Source organism: Nipponia nippon, unplaced genomic scaffold, assembly GCF_047370975.1.
Source record: "Nipponia nippon isolate SJK-2023a ecotype South Korea unplaced genomic scaffold, ASM4737097v1 scaffold_2, whole genome shotgun sequence".
Taxonomy (NCBI): Eukaryota; Metazoa; Chordata; class Aves; order Pelecaniformes; family Threskiornithidae; genus Nipponia; species Nipponia nippon.
The window spans coordinates 27,530,816-27,544,509 of record NW_028262336.1 but is presented as its reverse complement, the minus strand read 5'-3'; the positions used below and the strand labels follow the sequence as shown (position 1 = coordinate 27,544,509).

Genomic DNA, 13,694 nt, shown 5'->3' with positions numbered 1-13,694 from the left:
GGATTTGGGTTCTCCTGAGCACTGTCCATGAAACAGTTCAGTCGGTTTACCGTTCTCTCTGTGTGTGAACTCGTAAAATGTGTTTCGGCTCATATATTTATATACACGTTGTCAAACGTGTATAAAAATATATGATGTACTGACTTTGATTTCTTTAATATCGTTCTTTTGTTGTCTTACACACTTGGGACAGATGATTTGCCCTTAAATTTTTTTCAGTGATGGTTCAGCTAGACACTTTTGACTAGGGGAAAAAATCTGCAAAGGATTTAGGTCTATAAAAGCTTATTTTTTAAAATTTTCAGATGCATTACAAAATGTTCCATTCCAGTGGTTAGTCTTGATTTATTCAATCTCATTTGGTCATCCTTGCTGTAGGCCTACAATATGATAGATTTACTGTTCTTGTTGAGTTTAATGTCTTCCTTACTGTTGCTCATCTTACTCTAAAATCCATTTACTCTCTCAATTTTCTTATCTGTTGATGTGATACAAGGTATTTGAATAAAAAAATTTTCATTCTGATACTGTGGATTAGACTTAGACACCAGGCGGTGTTTCTGAGCATAAAGTCTGTACAAATAGCAAATATTATTTTATGATATTGTCCTCAGTATTTGTATGTAACATACTGTTTATATTAATCCTTAAGGACAGGATTCCGTTCTCGATAGAACATGATCTTGCATGTTAATCCTCACTTGGTCTCTCTCCACAGTGACTCATATGTACGAGGAAGAGAAAATAAATAAAGCAGGTTGAATTAATAACTAGATAAAATATGACCATCTTCTACCAGCTCTGGTAACTACTGCTGTGTTGACTAGGTCTAATTCTTGTAATGAGAACTGGAGAGGAACAGTTCCATCATAAAGTAGGGGTTTATTGTAGATAAAAACTACACAGATTTCTGGGTTATTGGGTGCTCTCATGGGAGGGTTAGTGACAATATAGAGCTTTTGCCTTTTAGTTAATCAGAGCAACTCAGCCCCATCAATAGTAGCAGTCATTACTTTCATATCCTTTTAGCTTCCTTGAATTACCATGCCCAAGTCAGCTCTTCTCTTTCTCCCAAGCTGTCCCATCCCAGCTGCTGTGTAGCTGAGCTGCCAGACCACGCTGCCACCCTTCCTGCAAGATGAGTAAAGGCTTTACTCCGTATAGAGCAAAACCACGTTTTGTCAGGTAGTTGTTAATCTGGTTACCTGTAAACTTTGTGAAGCCTGAACGTGGTTTCTTATTTTCCCACATCGCTGGTAATACAGTGAAGTCCTTCACCCACAGGCGGTAACAATTTGAGTGGCCGTTTGGTCTTGGCAAATAGAATATTCAGGGCTCAGCAGTGTTATGGTAAGTGATTGCTTAGGTTGTTAATAATCAGCAAGGTATTTCTGCTAAGCTGATCTTCTGCTGCTGCTTATGGAGTTATTTATTCACTTGTCAGAGCCATTGCACAAGATGGTATTGCAGAAACAATTACTGCCTGAACTTGATTTCATAGTGATTTCTGTTCTTTGCCAGAGAGAGAGCAATGACTGAATTAAATTACTGCTGAAGTAAAAAGAATCCAAAATTTTATGAAGAAACACACAGTATGAAGGCGTTTAGGAAGGGAAACAAAAACCCACAAAACTGAAATCTTACTGAAGTAAACATTTCCTTGTTTAAAATGCAGTATATTCCTCATTGGAATCCTGGAGTTTGAAATGGCTTTTGATGGCCAAACCTTAGAGGTGCCTGTAGCATTTTCATTCTTTCCACCTATCTATAGGCTTGTGGTCATTGCTCCCTCTAGACATCAGTGACTAGTGGGGCCTTCTCTAGCCTTACCCCTAATATTTGGTGCTTTACCCCAGTTACTAAGAATTGCCCATGAGAAACATCGCATCATATAATAATGCAAAGCACAGCGGGATTGCTGGTCCCAGTTGTGCTGAATTGTTTCCAAGCATCCTGTCTTTGTGCCATCTTACCGTTTGATTGGTGGCTTTAGCAAGTCACTAGTAAGAATACATAGGGTATTAATGAATTAATTAATCCAATTACTTCGTACGGTATGCTGTTGCAATTTCAGAGCCCATTTTCCAAGTACATCGTATGTCATTAAGTGCATTAAGTGTCACTTCAGCCAGAAGGGAGGCACGAAATTTTGAAGTGCTTGGAGATCTGCACTTGCAGGTCTTGCTGCAAAACAGGGCTGCTGCCTGCTGTGAGAGAGGGAGCAGAAACAGTAACAACTGATGTGTAGCTTGTTGTGCATCTTGGCAGCAGCAGAACGTGATGTTAATAGCTGGACTGTTAAAATTCCTGCATTTGGTAGCATTTATGAAGCATAATCTGTTTTGAAATTCAGCCATATTATAGCTTGTAAAAACTTGAAGGCAGCGGGGGGAAAAATAAGATTCACAAAGGTACGATTCCTTAAGATAAGGAATGTATTCGCTTTTGAGAAATATCAAGTTATATTTGGTATTTATATTTAAATATAAGGAAGAGCATTAGAATGGGTACTGCAGTATCAGTCATCTTTATTTATCAAATCATGATATGCAATTTTGTTAATAATTTCTGAAAAGGTTCTTAGAAACGTTTTTATTTTTTGAAAGCTGGTAGCTTTTGTTCTCTTTTGACATTTTTGCAAAACCAACTTCACTAAAATCTTACTGAGTACAGGGAAGAGCGAATGTTGCCTTGAATAAGCCTGGGAATGGTTACACTTTCCTACTTTAGATAAACTGTTTAACATACAGATTGAAAACAGTTAAAACCGAACAAGGGGGATTTATCTGTATTTGTTGTCTAACTGGTGCTTACTGGTGTTTGTTGATGGGGAAACGCCATTACGGTGCAAGAGATAGCTCTGAAGGAAGGGTATGCTTGATCCTGTATCATAAAATGAGGCGATAACACCTCCTCACCTTTCCCTTACCATTCTTTTTTCCATGTTGTGATTGCCAGATACACACCCGGGCACACGTGTCTCTAGCTCTCCTCATGAATTTAGAGCATGGGAGAGGCAGGCAGTTCCCCCGCCAGTGACAGGAGTTGGAGGACCAGTTGATGGGAAACATGACCAAGTGATACCCAGTGCAGCCCTGCTGGTTTCTGTCACCTGCCATGGGAACCAAGGGCAATTGACAAGGATCTGTGAGCAACCTGTGCCGACTTTCCACAAGCAACCTCTCCCTCAACAGTTTTTTTGGTATTTGTTTGGTGCTTGACTCATGCCATGCTCTACTATTGAATGTCCCACCTGGCAGTGATGTGAGCAGAACTATAAAGGAGCTCATCAGTCATGAAAGAGGTGCATAATTGGGAGAAGACTCGAGTACCTGAGTACAAGGAATAAAGGGAATTTCAGAAAAGTCAGAATACTGCAAGGCAGGAGGCAATTAATATTTTGAGATACACAGGAAAAAATCAAAACATACTTTATATTTTAAAAAAGGCCTGAAACTGATGAAAAGAATGTATTTCAGCAAAAAATTCTCCCCACCTGAGGCTTTTTCTTAGTATCCCTGATTCTTTTTGCATTCACAATATCTCAGCATCGGACTGATGACTCTCATATAAAGACTGTTTTGGCTGTGTACCAGCGACCTTTTTCTGTCCTGAATGAAATAGGTCCTTTCTTGAGGTGATAGGTGGTCCTTTACCAAGAACACGTGCAGCACCCATATGTATGATGAGGCCAGGGTAGCGTTCCTGATTCCTCCTCTTGAGCCTTCCTGGGTTAGTGAGTCCAGATGGTGTTGCTTCTTTCACCTCTGGTAAAGGGACTTTTGAAAAAGTGCTCCTTTAAGAAGAAAACCTTTGTTTCAGCCAGTTCCTCAAATACCTTTTGGTGTCCATGGTGGTATACTCCATGTTTTACCCAGTTTACTCAGCAGCTAATGACTTCAAGGTCCTGGGGCATGCTCAGTGATGGCTTTTATGAGCTAAGCACTGTGAAAAAGAGTGGATATGGAGAGAAAAAAGGCCTTCATACACAACGGATTTAACCACTGGGTGATGGGAGAATTGCTGTGTATGCAGCATGGTCACAAAATGGGGGGTGGGAGCAGGGGGCTCTTACGTGTGTAAAAGGAGCATTCCCGAATACTTGGAGTGTTTTCTGCTGTACCATTCTGGTAATAGGAGGTCCTCAGCATATGGGGTGGGGTTCAGATATCTTTTTATTTTCTTTCTCTTTTGTTTCCCATTCCTTGCACCCCTACGCCCTGCACATGGTATTTCACTCTGAGTACTTGACAGGGATGTGTACGCTTCAGCGTGGAAGAAAAAGAATTCACCTGTTTCGAAGGAGAAGAAATATTTCTGAAGAAAACATTTCAGGTTTTATGGTTTTGTTTTCCACAACAACTTTTGGGGCACAGAAGGTCAAGATGCTCTAATCTTTTGTCCGTTGCACTTCCTTTCCGGCCTGAGGTGGTCAGTGCTTTGAGGAGCAACGTTTCTGCGTTTCTTTTAGTGAAGCTTGCTGTAGTAAAAAGCTACACAGGGACAGGATGCTTTTCAAACAGAATGGCAGCAGCCATATAATGGCAGGCATATAACTGCATCTTCCAGACAGTACTGTGTAAACAGCCTGAGTGCGCATACTTTTTTGTGGAGTAAAAGTGCTGTTATCTTTGAAGGTACCACTGTCCTCTTTCCCTCCTGATTTTTCTGCTAACTTGGTTGCGGCTTAGGGTACTGAAAATAATTTTCAGGGTTCTGGGATTCTGCTTGGGGAATCTTGACAAAAATCTTATTAAATCTTCAGCAAATGGTCTCATTAAGCCTTTCACATTTCAGATCTGTTCCTTAGAGTTTTCTAGTACTGTTTTTTTCAGGGTTTTTCCTTTCTGTGAATGTTACCGACTGTTTTCTGTAGATCAAACAATTTCCAATAAATTCCTGGGTTATCTGTTCTCCCATTTGAAGAACCCAGTAGTTGCCTCCAGTACACTGTATGCAGAATCGAGCAGTCTTTTCTAACTTGCCTTGGCTTCCCGCACCTTCCAGCTTTCATTCCCTGCTCTTTTTATAGCATTGCGGAAGATCTGTTTTAGCTAGCCATATTGCTATCAGATTAGGATGGGACCTGGAATCCCCCAAAAAACACCTCCCCTGCTCCAAAAACCACCAAAAAAACCCTCAGTAAATGACCCTGCAGCAAGCACCCACAGGCAGCATCCTTCACTTCATAATCTTTTTTCCACTGTTAGCAGCTAGGCTTCAGTCCCCAATGCATTCATCAGCCCTCCAGAGCAGTTGACCATGTCCTGTTACAGATTTATCAAACAGGACTACTGTGATGATGGAGTGAAAAGTAAAAAGTGGATCTGAAAAGTCTCCTGGGGCTGCAGAGAAGAGAGAGGAAGGAAGCAATAAGCAATTAAACACGGTGTGGGAGGAGGGGGAAAAGACTTTTTGCTTGGGCAGCATCACATAGGAGCTCTATGACTGAGGCAGGATGGAATCAAGCTATCCAGAGTGACATCTCTAGACTTTATTATTCCTGCTGTTTCCTAACTCACCATTTCCAAGAAATTAGGCAGGACTGTATAATTGGGAGGGAGGGGGCTGTGTCTGCAATAAATACTCTCTCATTTGTGGCAGAAGTTTTGCAGATGCAATCAGTGCACTGAGGAATTGGAGGGGAGAGCAACTCAATCCTGAAATTTCTCAACTTCCTGAGCTGGACTTTGCAGGCAGCTTTTGGGCCTGTTTCTCAGTAAATCATGTTTGAGATGCAGCATTTTGATTTGTGGTACAGGGCAAGGAAGTTTGCTAGTCTGAGTGGTTGGTGCCTAGAGAAAGCAAACTGAAGGGGAAACCCTTCAAATAGCATTTTGGGGTGACCTTTGCTGCTGGTCACACTGATAACAACTTCTGGGGGGGTGTTTTTTGGCTTTGTGGGCCTTTTAGGAAGATGGGGCAGGAGGAGGAATCCCAACACGTGACATAATACATGATGTTGGGGTAATGAGCATTAGCACAGTTCTGTTATATTGCATTAATGAGCAAGAGAGGGACAGAAAAGGCATCTTACTGTACTCCCAGCAAGATTTTGCCTTGAAGATGGGGGAGACAATTGGAAAAAAGGAGAGAAGTAAAGGAACTTAATGCTTCAATGAACCGTTGAGGTGCTGCAGACTTTTAAGGAATGTTTACATGCTTTGTCTATAAAGATGCCAGGGCGTGTGATGATGTGTATTCGAATCTTCTTGCATGTAAACAGATGTATCTGTTATTGGCATAATGCATCAAATCTGAATGATGCTTGCATTCTGTCTGGAAAGTAAGACAATTTTATCAGAAAACGCAGTCAGGCAAAAAAGCAGCAAAGTGAGCAGAAACTCCATTTACGTCTATGATCAAAGAGCTACAGAGGAAGGAGGAAGAAGGTTTGAGAATAACCCTTTTTAATGTATGGTACCTTATGAAAATGAAGACATAATAAACACCATGAATTACTTATAGGCATATTTCGTGATATATAGTTCATTATTTTCATCTGGACAAATGCACTTGGATGGATTTTACCTAAAGGATTTTAGCCCTTTGACTCCAGAATTTCGTGTTAGGTATTTGGACTTTCCAAAATCACAGTAGAACACACGATATATCAAGACTGGAACTCCTTATTACGATGCGTGTGTGGATATTTAGATGTCAGTGAGTTCATTACAGTGGGTTTTCTTCTACCTTGATCTGGTGTCCCAAGTATGGTCATATGTTGTGTGCCATTGCAGTGCTTGTGAAAAGTACCTTAATTGTCGTGATTTTTCAAAATTGTTATAAGAGCATCAAGACGCTGAAGCGTAGTACAGCTAGGATTACCAGTCAGTTTTTAATCTAATAGAAAAGCTTTGCTCATTCCAAATTGTTGCCTTTTGTAGCCTAGTAAACGGATAACATTGTGAGTAGTGAAGGTGGTTTACTTGAGAGTTGTTGCGTCAGGGTGTATTTGTTGCTCAGTATGCAAAGTAACAGAACAATAAAACACTTTTTAGTGGGTGTACTGTCTTTACCTTTTCAAGTTTGGTTGAAAGCAGGAATATAGAAGCATTCAAGGACTTTGTTGAAGCAGAAAAAATACTAAAGGAACAGGCACTTGCTTTGATGCTGTGAAAATGTCTGTTGGTGAACCGCTTGCCTTACTTTTAGATGCTTAAACCACAGTGGATGTCTTTGCTCAAAAAATAATAAAAAACCCCAGCTGTAGTTATGGGAAATAACTTCTTGGAAATATGTGAGGAGGAAAGGGTCGATACGGAGACATGTTAATGGGGTCAGTGTTGGTTTTGGCCAAGCCTCTGGAAGACTGAGGAGCTGCAGCTGTTCCTGCCTCACGCCCCAGGGCTGGCTGCGCAGGTCGTGCTGTCACTTCTGCTCCTGCCCTTCAGATTTGGGTCTGCATTGCTATCCATCTGCTGTGCCGTGGGTCTCTTACTGAAATTTGTGCCGTAAGTTACAGATAAAATGGTGGAATGGGGACAGGTTTCTTACAGAGCTGGTTTTGGGGCAGTTTTATGGGCAGGAGTTAGGCCCTGTTACTCATCAGAAAAATACAGATGGTCCAAGCCGCTGGGACACAGGCGTGTTTTATCAGCACCGCCTTCCCTTTCTGTCAGCTGATGAATGTGTTTTAGGGAGAGGCCTCTAACTTAGGTGTTTGGGATGGGGTTGAGGGGAGGTAGTTCCGAGGGTTTAAGGCTGGTGGGATTTCGGTGCAGTGCCAGGATCTCCCCTTTCCCGCTGCAGTCCTTGCGTGCAAGCTCCATCGCAGCCTGCACTTCGCTAGCGATTGCCTGGGGGGTTCAGCGTTGTTCGATGATGCTCTCAGTGCTTACAACTTACCGATGGAGGAGATACAGTAGGGTGATATTTGATATCCAGCTGACTACTGGTATTAATAATGGTGGTCCTTCATAGGTAACGGTGTAGGTAGAAATTATATTTTACATAGCCTTTTACATACTTCCTAAACATTGCTTCTTTTTAACTTCCATTTAAATTGAAATTTGAAATTGGAAAAATCGACAAAGCGCTTGTTTGCTATAGGTTGTTAAAATCCTTTAAAGTAGACTGAAGATATTTAACAATCCGGCTGAACATGACTTGAGCCCGAGTTCAGAGGAGAGCCACGCTGTGGGCTGGGGCAGGAATCCCTCCCCAGGGCCTGGGCACGGCACCAAACCCTCCTTCAGACCAGGTTTGACAAGCACAGCCTCGCCCTCTTCATCTGTAGATACTGAGTCTAAAATCTTGAAGCACTTTGTGACTGGTTCAGTGTGTTGCTAGATAATCGCTCTTACTAACTCATTTTGCTGAAAAATGAAATGTATTTTTGAAGTATATAGCTGCTTTGCATCTTCTCTGCTTTTCTGGACTTACGAAGAAAAGGAAAAGCATTTTCAATACAGCGTTGTTTCTCTGCACATCAATTGATGCCACTGTGTTTGGCTTGCACTCATGCAGATTGCAGGTAACCTTTAATGAGCAACCTATAAATAAGAGAAAGCATCATGCATGAAGACATATAAATATCATTCTTAATAAAAGCACTAAAGTTACATGGCTGCTTAAATAAATGTAATAATGTATGTTTAATGGAATATGAAATAAATAAATGTGCCTGGGTAGGCACAAGAGCTAGCAGAGGTGCTGCGGGTAGCTGAGCTGTTGTGCCCGGGGAGCAGGGCAGGGCAAAGCCCCGTGGCAGCGGGACGGGGAAGGGTGCAGCGTTTCTCTGCTCCTTGCTGCGCTGTGCTGAGGGCACGGTGGCTCAGGATAATCTATGCGAAGTCACGGAGAAGAGACACGTTTCTCTGAATGTTCTCAAGTACGTATGGCGCAAGCACTTCAGCTTGTAAATTCCTTTTAGCAAGGCCTTGTTCTCATCGGTGACATGGAAAATGAAGCCATGAGTTCTAGAGCCTCAGTACGTGTGCTGCCTCCTCATGCAAAATTTAGCACAGGCTTTGCTTGAAGGTACTCCTCTGAACATAATTTGAACATGCTTATTTTTTGGTCAGGATCCTAACCATCTGCAACCATCTGCTAGCAGGTGTTTGGTTTTGTCATGGATTTTGTTTTAGTACCTTTGTCATCTTATCTTTGCTCTCTTTCTGTGCAATGTTGGATGGATCCTCACATCCCATCTGTTTTATGCAGTGGATGGAAAATCTGCTGGTGAGGACTGTGTCTCACACAGGGTACAGTATTTTTATTTTGAATTACTTTGCCCTGATATCATATCCGCCATTTAAACAAATAGGGCAAGCATGATTGTGTGCATAGCTTGTGAATTGATCTAGTTCACTGGAGTAAAATGCACTCCAGGATTTTTTTTTCCCGGTTTTATAGAAGCATTTACCATAAAGACTGCTCTGAATGTTTTGCATGCTCAAGCAGCCAGCAAAGTATAACTGCAGTTCTGCATGAAGTCGTATGTCCTAGGAGAGCGAAGTCGACATACTTTGTGAGTCTTCAGCAGAACACCCATGTGCTTGCTTAGTGCTCAGGTACTTGGCTAAATTGAAGCATGAGCAATTACTTATGTACTGAGTGACTTTGGGTATGTGGCAGGATGGTCCCCTACAAGGGCAAGTACAGCTAAAAACAAGGTGCAAATTTATTCAAATTTCAGTGCACGGTTTGGGTGTGATACCACTGGCAGCAGACACTTTGTTAACAGAAGCTGCAGATTTTGTATTTTGGCTTACTAAAAAGTGTTTTAACTCATTACTTTTGCAAGTTTATTTTGGACACCTCTAGGAGGCATTTCTGTTAATAATTTGCAGGCATTAGAGTATGTCACTGAAGGATAAACATAACAAAATCCTTTTTTTCCTAGTAAACTAACTGACTGGCTTTTAAAGGCTTCAGATCAAAAGCACTGAAGTATAGCAAGGAATTTCATGTGAAATACACGTCTTGTTGGTTAGCAAAGGTATATACCTCTATTTGCTGAATTCTGTTTTCTCCCAATGCATTGGGTGTTGATTATTTTTAAAACTGACTTTTTAATTGTAAGCCTCAAGGGCCACTTCATCAGCTCCCTGAGATGACCCTCTACTGAACAGTAAACTTGTAGTCATCTCATTTTGATTAATTAACCTGTTATTACATCCATGCAGCCATTGGGCCACCTTGGTTCGTTCATTTAACACACACAAGCTGTAGTTTTTTGGAGGTTACAGGCAAATGTGCTTCAGTGAGCTGATGATTTATGCCAGCTGAGTCGTGTGCTTTCACAATCCAGTGTCTGTTCAGTGTATTGACTTCTCGAAAGTACTCTGTAATTTTTCCTTTTAAAAAATGTCTTTGAGGGGGTTTGGGGTTATTTAATTGCAGTGTCGGAATTGTACAGAATTACAGTCATTTTAGTCTAAGAAATTGTGTTACTTATCAGCTGAGTTTCTTCTCATTCGTTTGTACTGAAGCTGTGAGCATTTTATTTCATCAGTGTGTAAATTTTTGTCTTAGTGCTGAAGACAGCACAATCTCTTTGGTCAGTTTTGTGTCCTTGGTAGAGAGCCTTTTTTTTCCCCACTTCAATCTGAGCAGATACTCAGGTGATCCATGAATCATCTTGGTCCCTGGCTGATCAGCTCCACTTGCTCATCAGCCTTCTGGGCTAACCTGAATTTGTCTGGCTGATGAAATGAGGTTGCAATAAAGAGGCTGCATCAACAAAAATAACTAAGTGGACTGTGTTGCTGTTAGCGCTGTAATTCAGTAGAAATACTCCTGAATTGTTTGAAACAATGCGTTGGTGTCAGATTTGTTTTGTGTGGAAAACCTAAGTATTTCAAAACACTTCAAACCCGCTCCCTACCACTATTCAGATGCAAAGTGTAATTGTCCTTCCCCATCCCCACGCTCCCCTTCCAGGAGCTGGATCCTCCAACTCCTGACTTCATGTTGCACCACACACCTCTTCTATGGGTCCTGCAAGTTTCACACTGGGTATATGGAAGTTAGCATATTAAAGTTTTCATAATCTAATACATTTCTGAGGTCAAAGACAGGAGCTACTTTCAAATGGAAAGTTTGAAGAAGGTAATAATGGAAGCACCCTTTAGAAACTGTTCCATTCTCTGCAAACAGACCCTGCCACTCATTCATGAGAGCTGCCCTATGCCTACCTAAAGGTTTAAAAGGATGAGATACTGGAAGCAAAATTAATTTTTTTTTTCTCTCTCTTTCAGTGGGTGAGTTTGTGAGTGATGCTCTTCTGGTACCAGACAAGTGCAAGTTCCTTCACCAGGAAAGGATGGATGTGTGTGAAACTCACCTGCACTGGCATACTGTTGCTAAAGAGGTATATTCATCTGTCTTAAAATTTCCTGCCTTCCTTCTTCAGAGCTATGTCACTCTTCTGAGGATGAGTTTAAATATAGCAGTGACACAGCAAACAAAAAGCGGTACTTAGGAATGTTTGAGTGAATGGCTTTTTGTTCTGCTTTATAAGGTGGGAAATAGGAGTCACTCCACTGAGAGCATCAGAGTCCGCTATTGGGTACTTAATGTTGACCTGTGAACATTGACCCTGTTTCATAGCACTGTATTTTTTTCCCCACATCCACTCACACACCCGCCATGTTTTCTGCCTCCGCTGGTTTCCTGTGTTAGTGCTGCTCTGGAGCTAAAAATTGATCAGTAATGCCTAGGCTTTGCCTTTATCATTGTCCTCAATATGGACATTGGTATGCCAGGTGCTTCACAGAGATCAAACAGACCTCAAAGAATGCAGTATGTGAAATTCAGCATAAAAGGGTAGGAGAGCTGATAAGGCATAGGACTAGCCAAAGATGTTTTGCAGTCAAGCACAGAGTTTTTACAGTTTACCAGTGCTTTACTGAAAACAGAAATAAACCTCATGTTATAATTGCTAATGAGTTTTGGACATTTTTGTCCTTATGTAGAAAGGTTGTAGGAATGAAAACTGAGATGAGCTTCAAGAAGATTTCTGGCTGCTATTTTGTTTGGAACCTCTTAGTTTGTATGTTATCCCAGCTTCTGGAGATCAAAATTGAAATGTGCTTAGCAGCTTTTCAAATTTTCAGTTCTTGCTTGAATCATACTGTTGCCCCTCAAATGAAGCGTTTAAAGCATGCAGGCAAATTCTAGTCCATTTTGAGTATTGCAGACTGGGAATGGCATAGCCTAGGAGAGTATCATCACTGTGCACCACTGAAGTATTTTCCTTTTTTCACCTGTCCTACATCACTATATCTTTCTGTCCTACATCACTATATCTTCAAGGTATAATTATGCACGACTGACTGTTTTCCAAACAAGGCTAGAAGGTGCTGTGCTGGCAGAGGCATCAGACCAAATACAGTGTGTTTCCAGTATATCAGATATTTTCAATGTTAATGTATCTTGCAATGAACTCTTTAATAGCATTAATACATTAGGATCAGGATTAATACATCAAATTATTGTTCTGCCTTCGAGTTTTCTGTTTATGAGGCAGAGCCTGTGAGGATTTTAGGCGAGAGGATATGGGGTTGTCAAGTATATGGGAGGAGACAAGTCTTTCTATACTGGCAAAGACTAAAGGGCAGGGGAAGGGAGAGCTTGTTGCTTGCAGTGGTCGTGCGGACACAGGTAGGGAGGTACCTACGGTGCAGGTAGTGAATGCACACATGACCACTCTAAATCGTGTTTCAAAATTCAGAGACCCTGCAGTTCACCAGCTTCAACCTCCCAAGGCGGTACACAGCCCCTTACATTTTCTCGAGGTCTGTGATGTTTTTTCTGGCTTCCTCCATGACAATATTGTTGCTGTTTTCTGTCTATTTTCTGTAGTCCTGTAGTGAGAAGAGTATGAATCTGCATGACTATGGCATGCTGCTGCCCTGTGGAATCGACAAGTTTCGTGGTGTGGAGTTTGTTTGCTGCCCGTTAGCGGAGGAAAGCGACAATCTTGATTCAGCTGATGCCGAAGATGATGATTCAGATGTCTGGTGGGGAGGCGCAGATGCAGACTACGCAGATGGAAGGTAAGAGTGACTTCCTACCCTTCAACTTGTTATTAGCATCTTATTAAAGATGCCAAAAATCTGTCTAAAAGACCTCAGTGTGGAAGAGTCACTGCTCCTTTTAAGTGAATTTCCAACTACAGTGGTTGAAAACATCAGTGTTCGACCCATTTATTTTTAACTTCCTACAGAAAAGCTTATTGTTAATAGTTACTGTGCTTTTGACGCTTTCATCTATTCTTCAATGAGAAGTATTGCTATATTTATAACAAAAACGCTTAAACACATACTTCTTGACAACTAAATGATAAATACTGTACTCTTAGGATGCTTCATGTGCAATCCGGGGTACTGCAGCAGATACATAGCCAACATAACTGTTGGAGGTTTTGAAGTGTCTTAATTCATAATAGGCATTAGCTGTGGGCCATTATTACCTTAAGAATATTTTTCTGCTGACAGTTACTTTCTAAATAGGATCTAAAAGAAAATACGTTTTAATATCTAGCCTTTGACAGATTCATTGATACACTACTGTTAAGTTGAAGTATGGAGGTTTCCTTTGCAAGACAGCAGTGGACGGGAAAATACCATGCTTGTCTTTACCCTTCAATATCCCCTGTGCATGTAGGCTGATTTTGAGCCAAATATTGGTTATGACTGTGTTGTGACTGAGTGGTCTGGTGCTGTCAAAACCTTCTCATACCACTC

General features: G+C 41.3%; 1 protein-coding gene across 4 annotated transcripts in view; it reads left to right on the top strand.

The window, feature by feature from the left end:
• The window catches only part of APP (amyloid beta precursor protein), a 224,362-nt gene that overhangs the window by 95,174 nt on the left and 115,494 nt on the right, over positions 1-13,694 (top strand). For all 4 annotated transcript variants that reach the window (XM_087755993.1, XM_087755995.1, XM_087755992.1 and 1 more), the window contains exons 4-5: positions 11,205-11,317; positions 12,811-13,004. In XM_087755993.1, the coding sequence (XP_087612119.1) occupies positions 11,205-11,317; positions 12,811-13,004 (307 nt within the window). The remainder of the gene's footprint in view (positions 1-11,204; positions 11,318-12,810; positions 13,005-13,694) is intronic.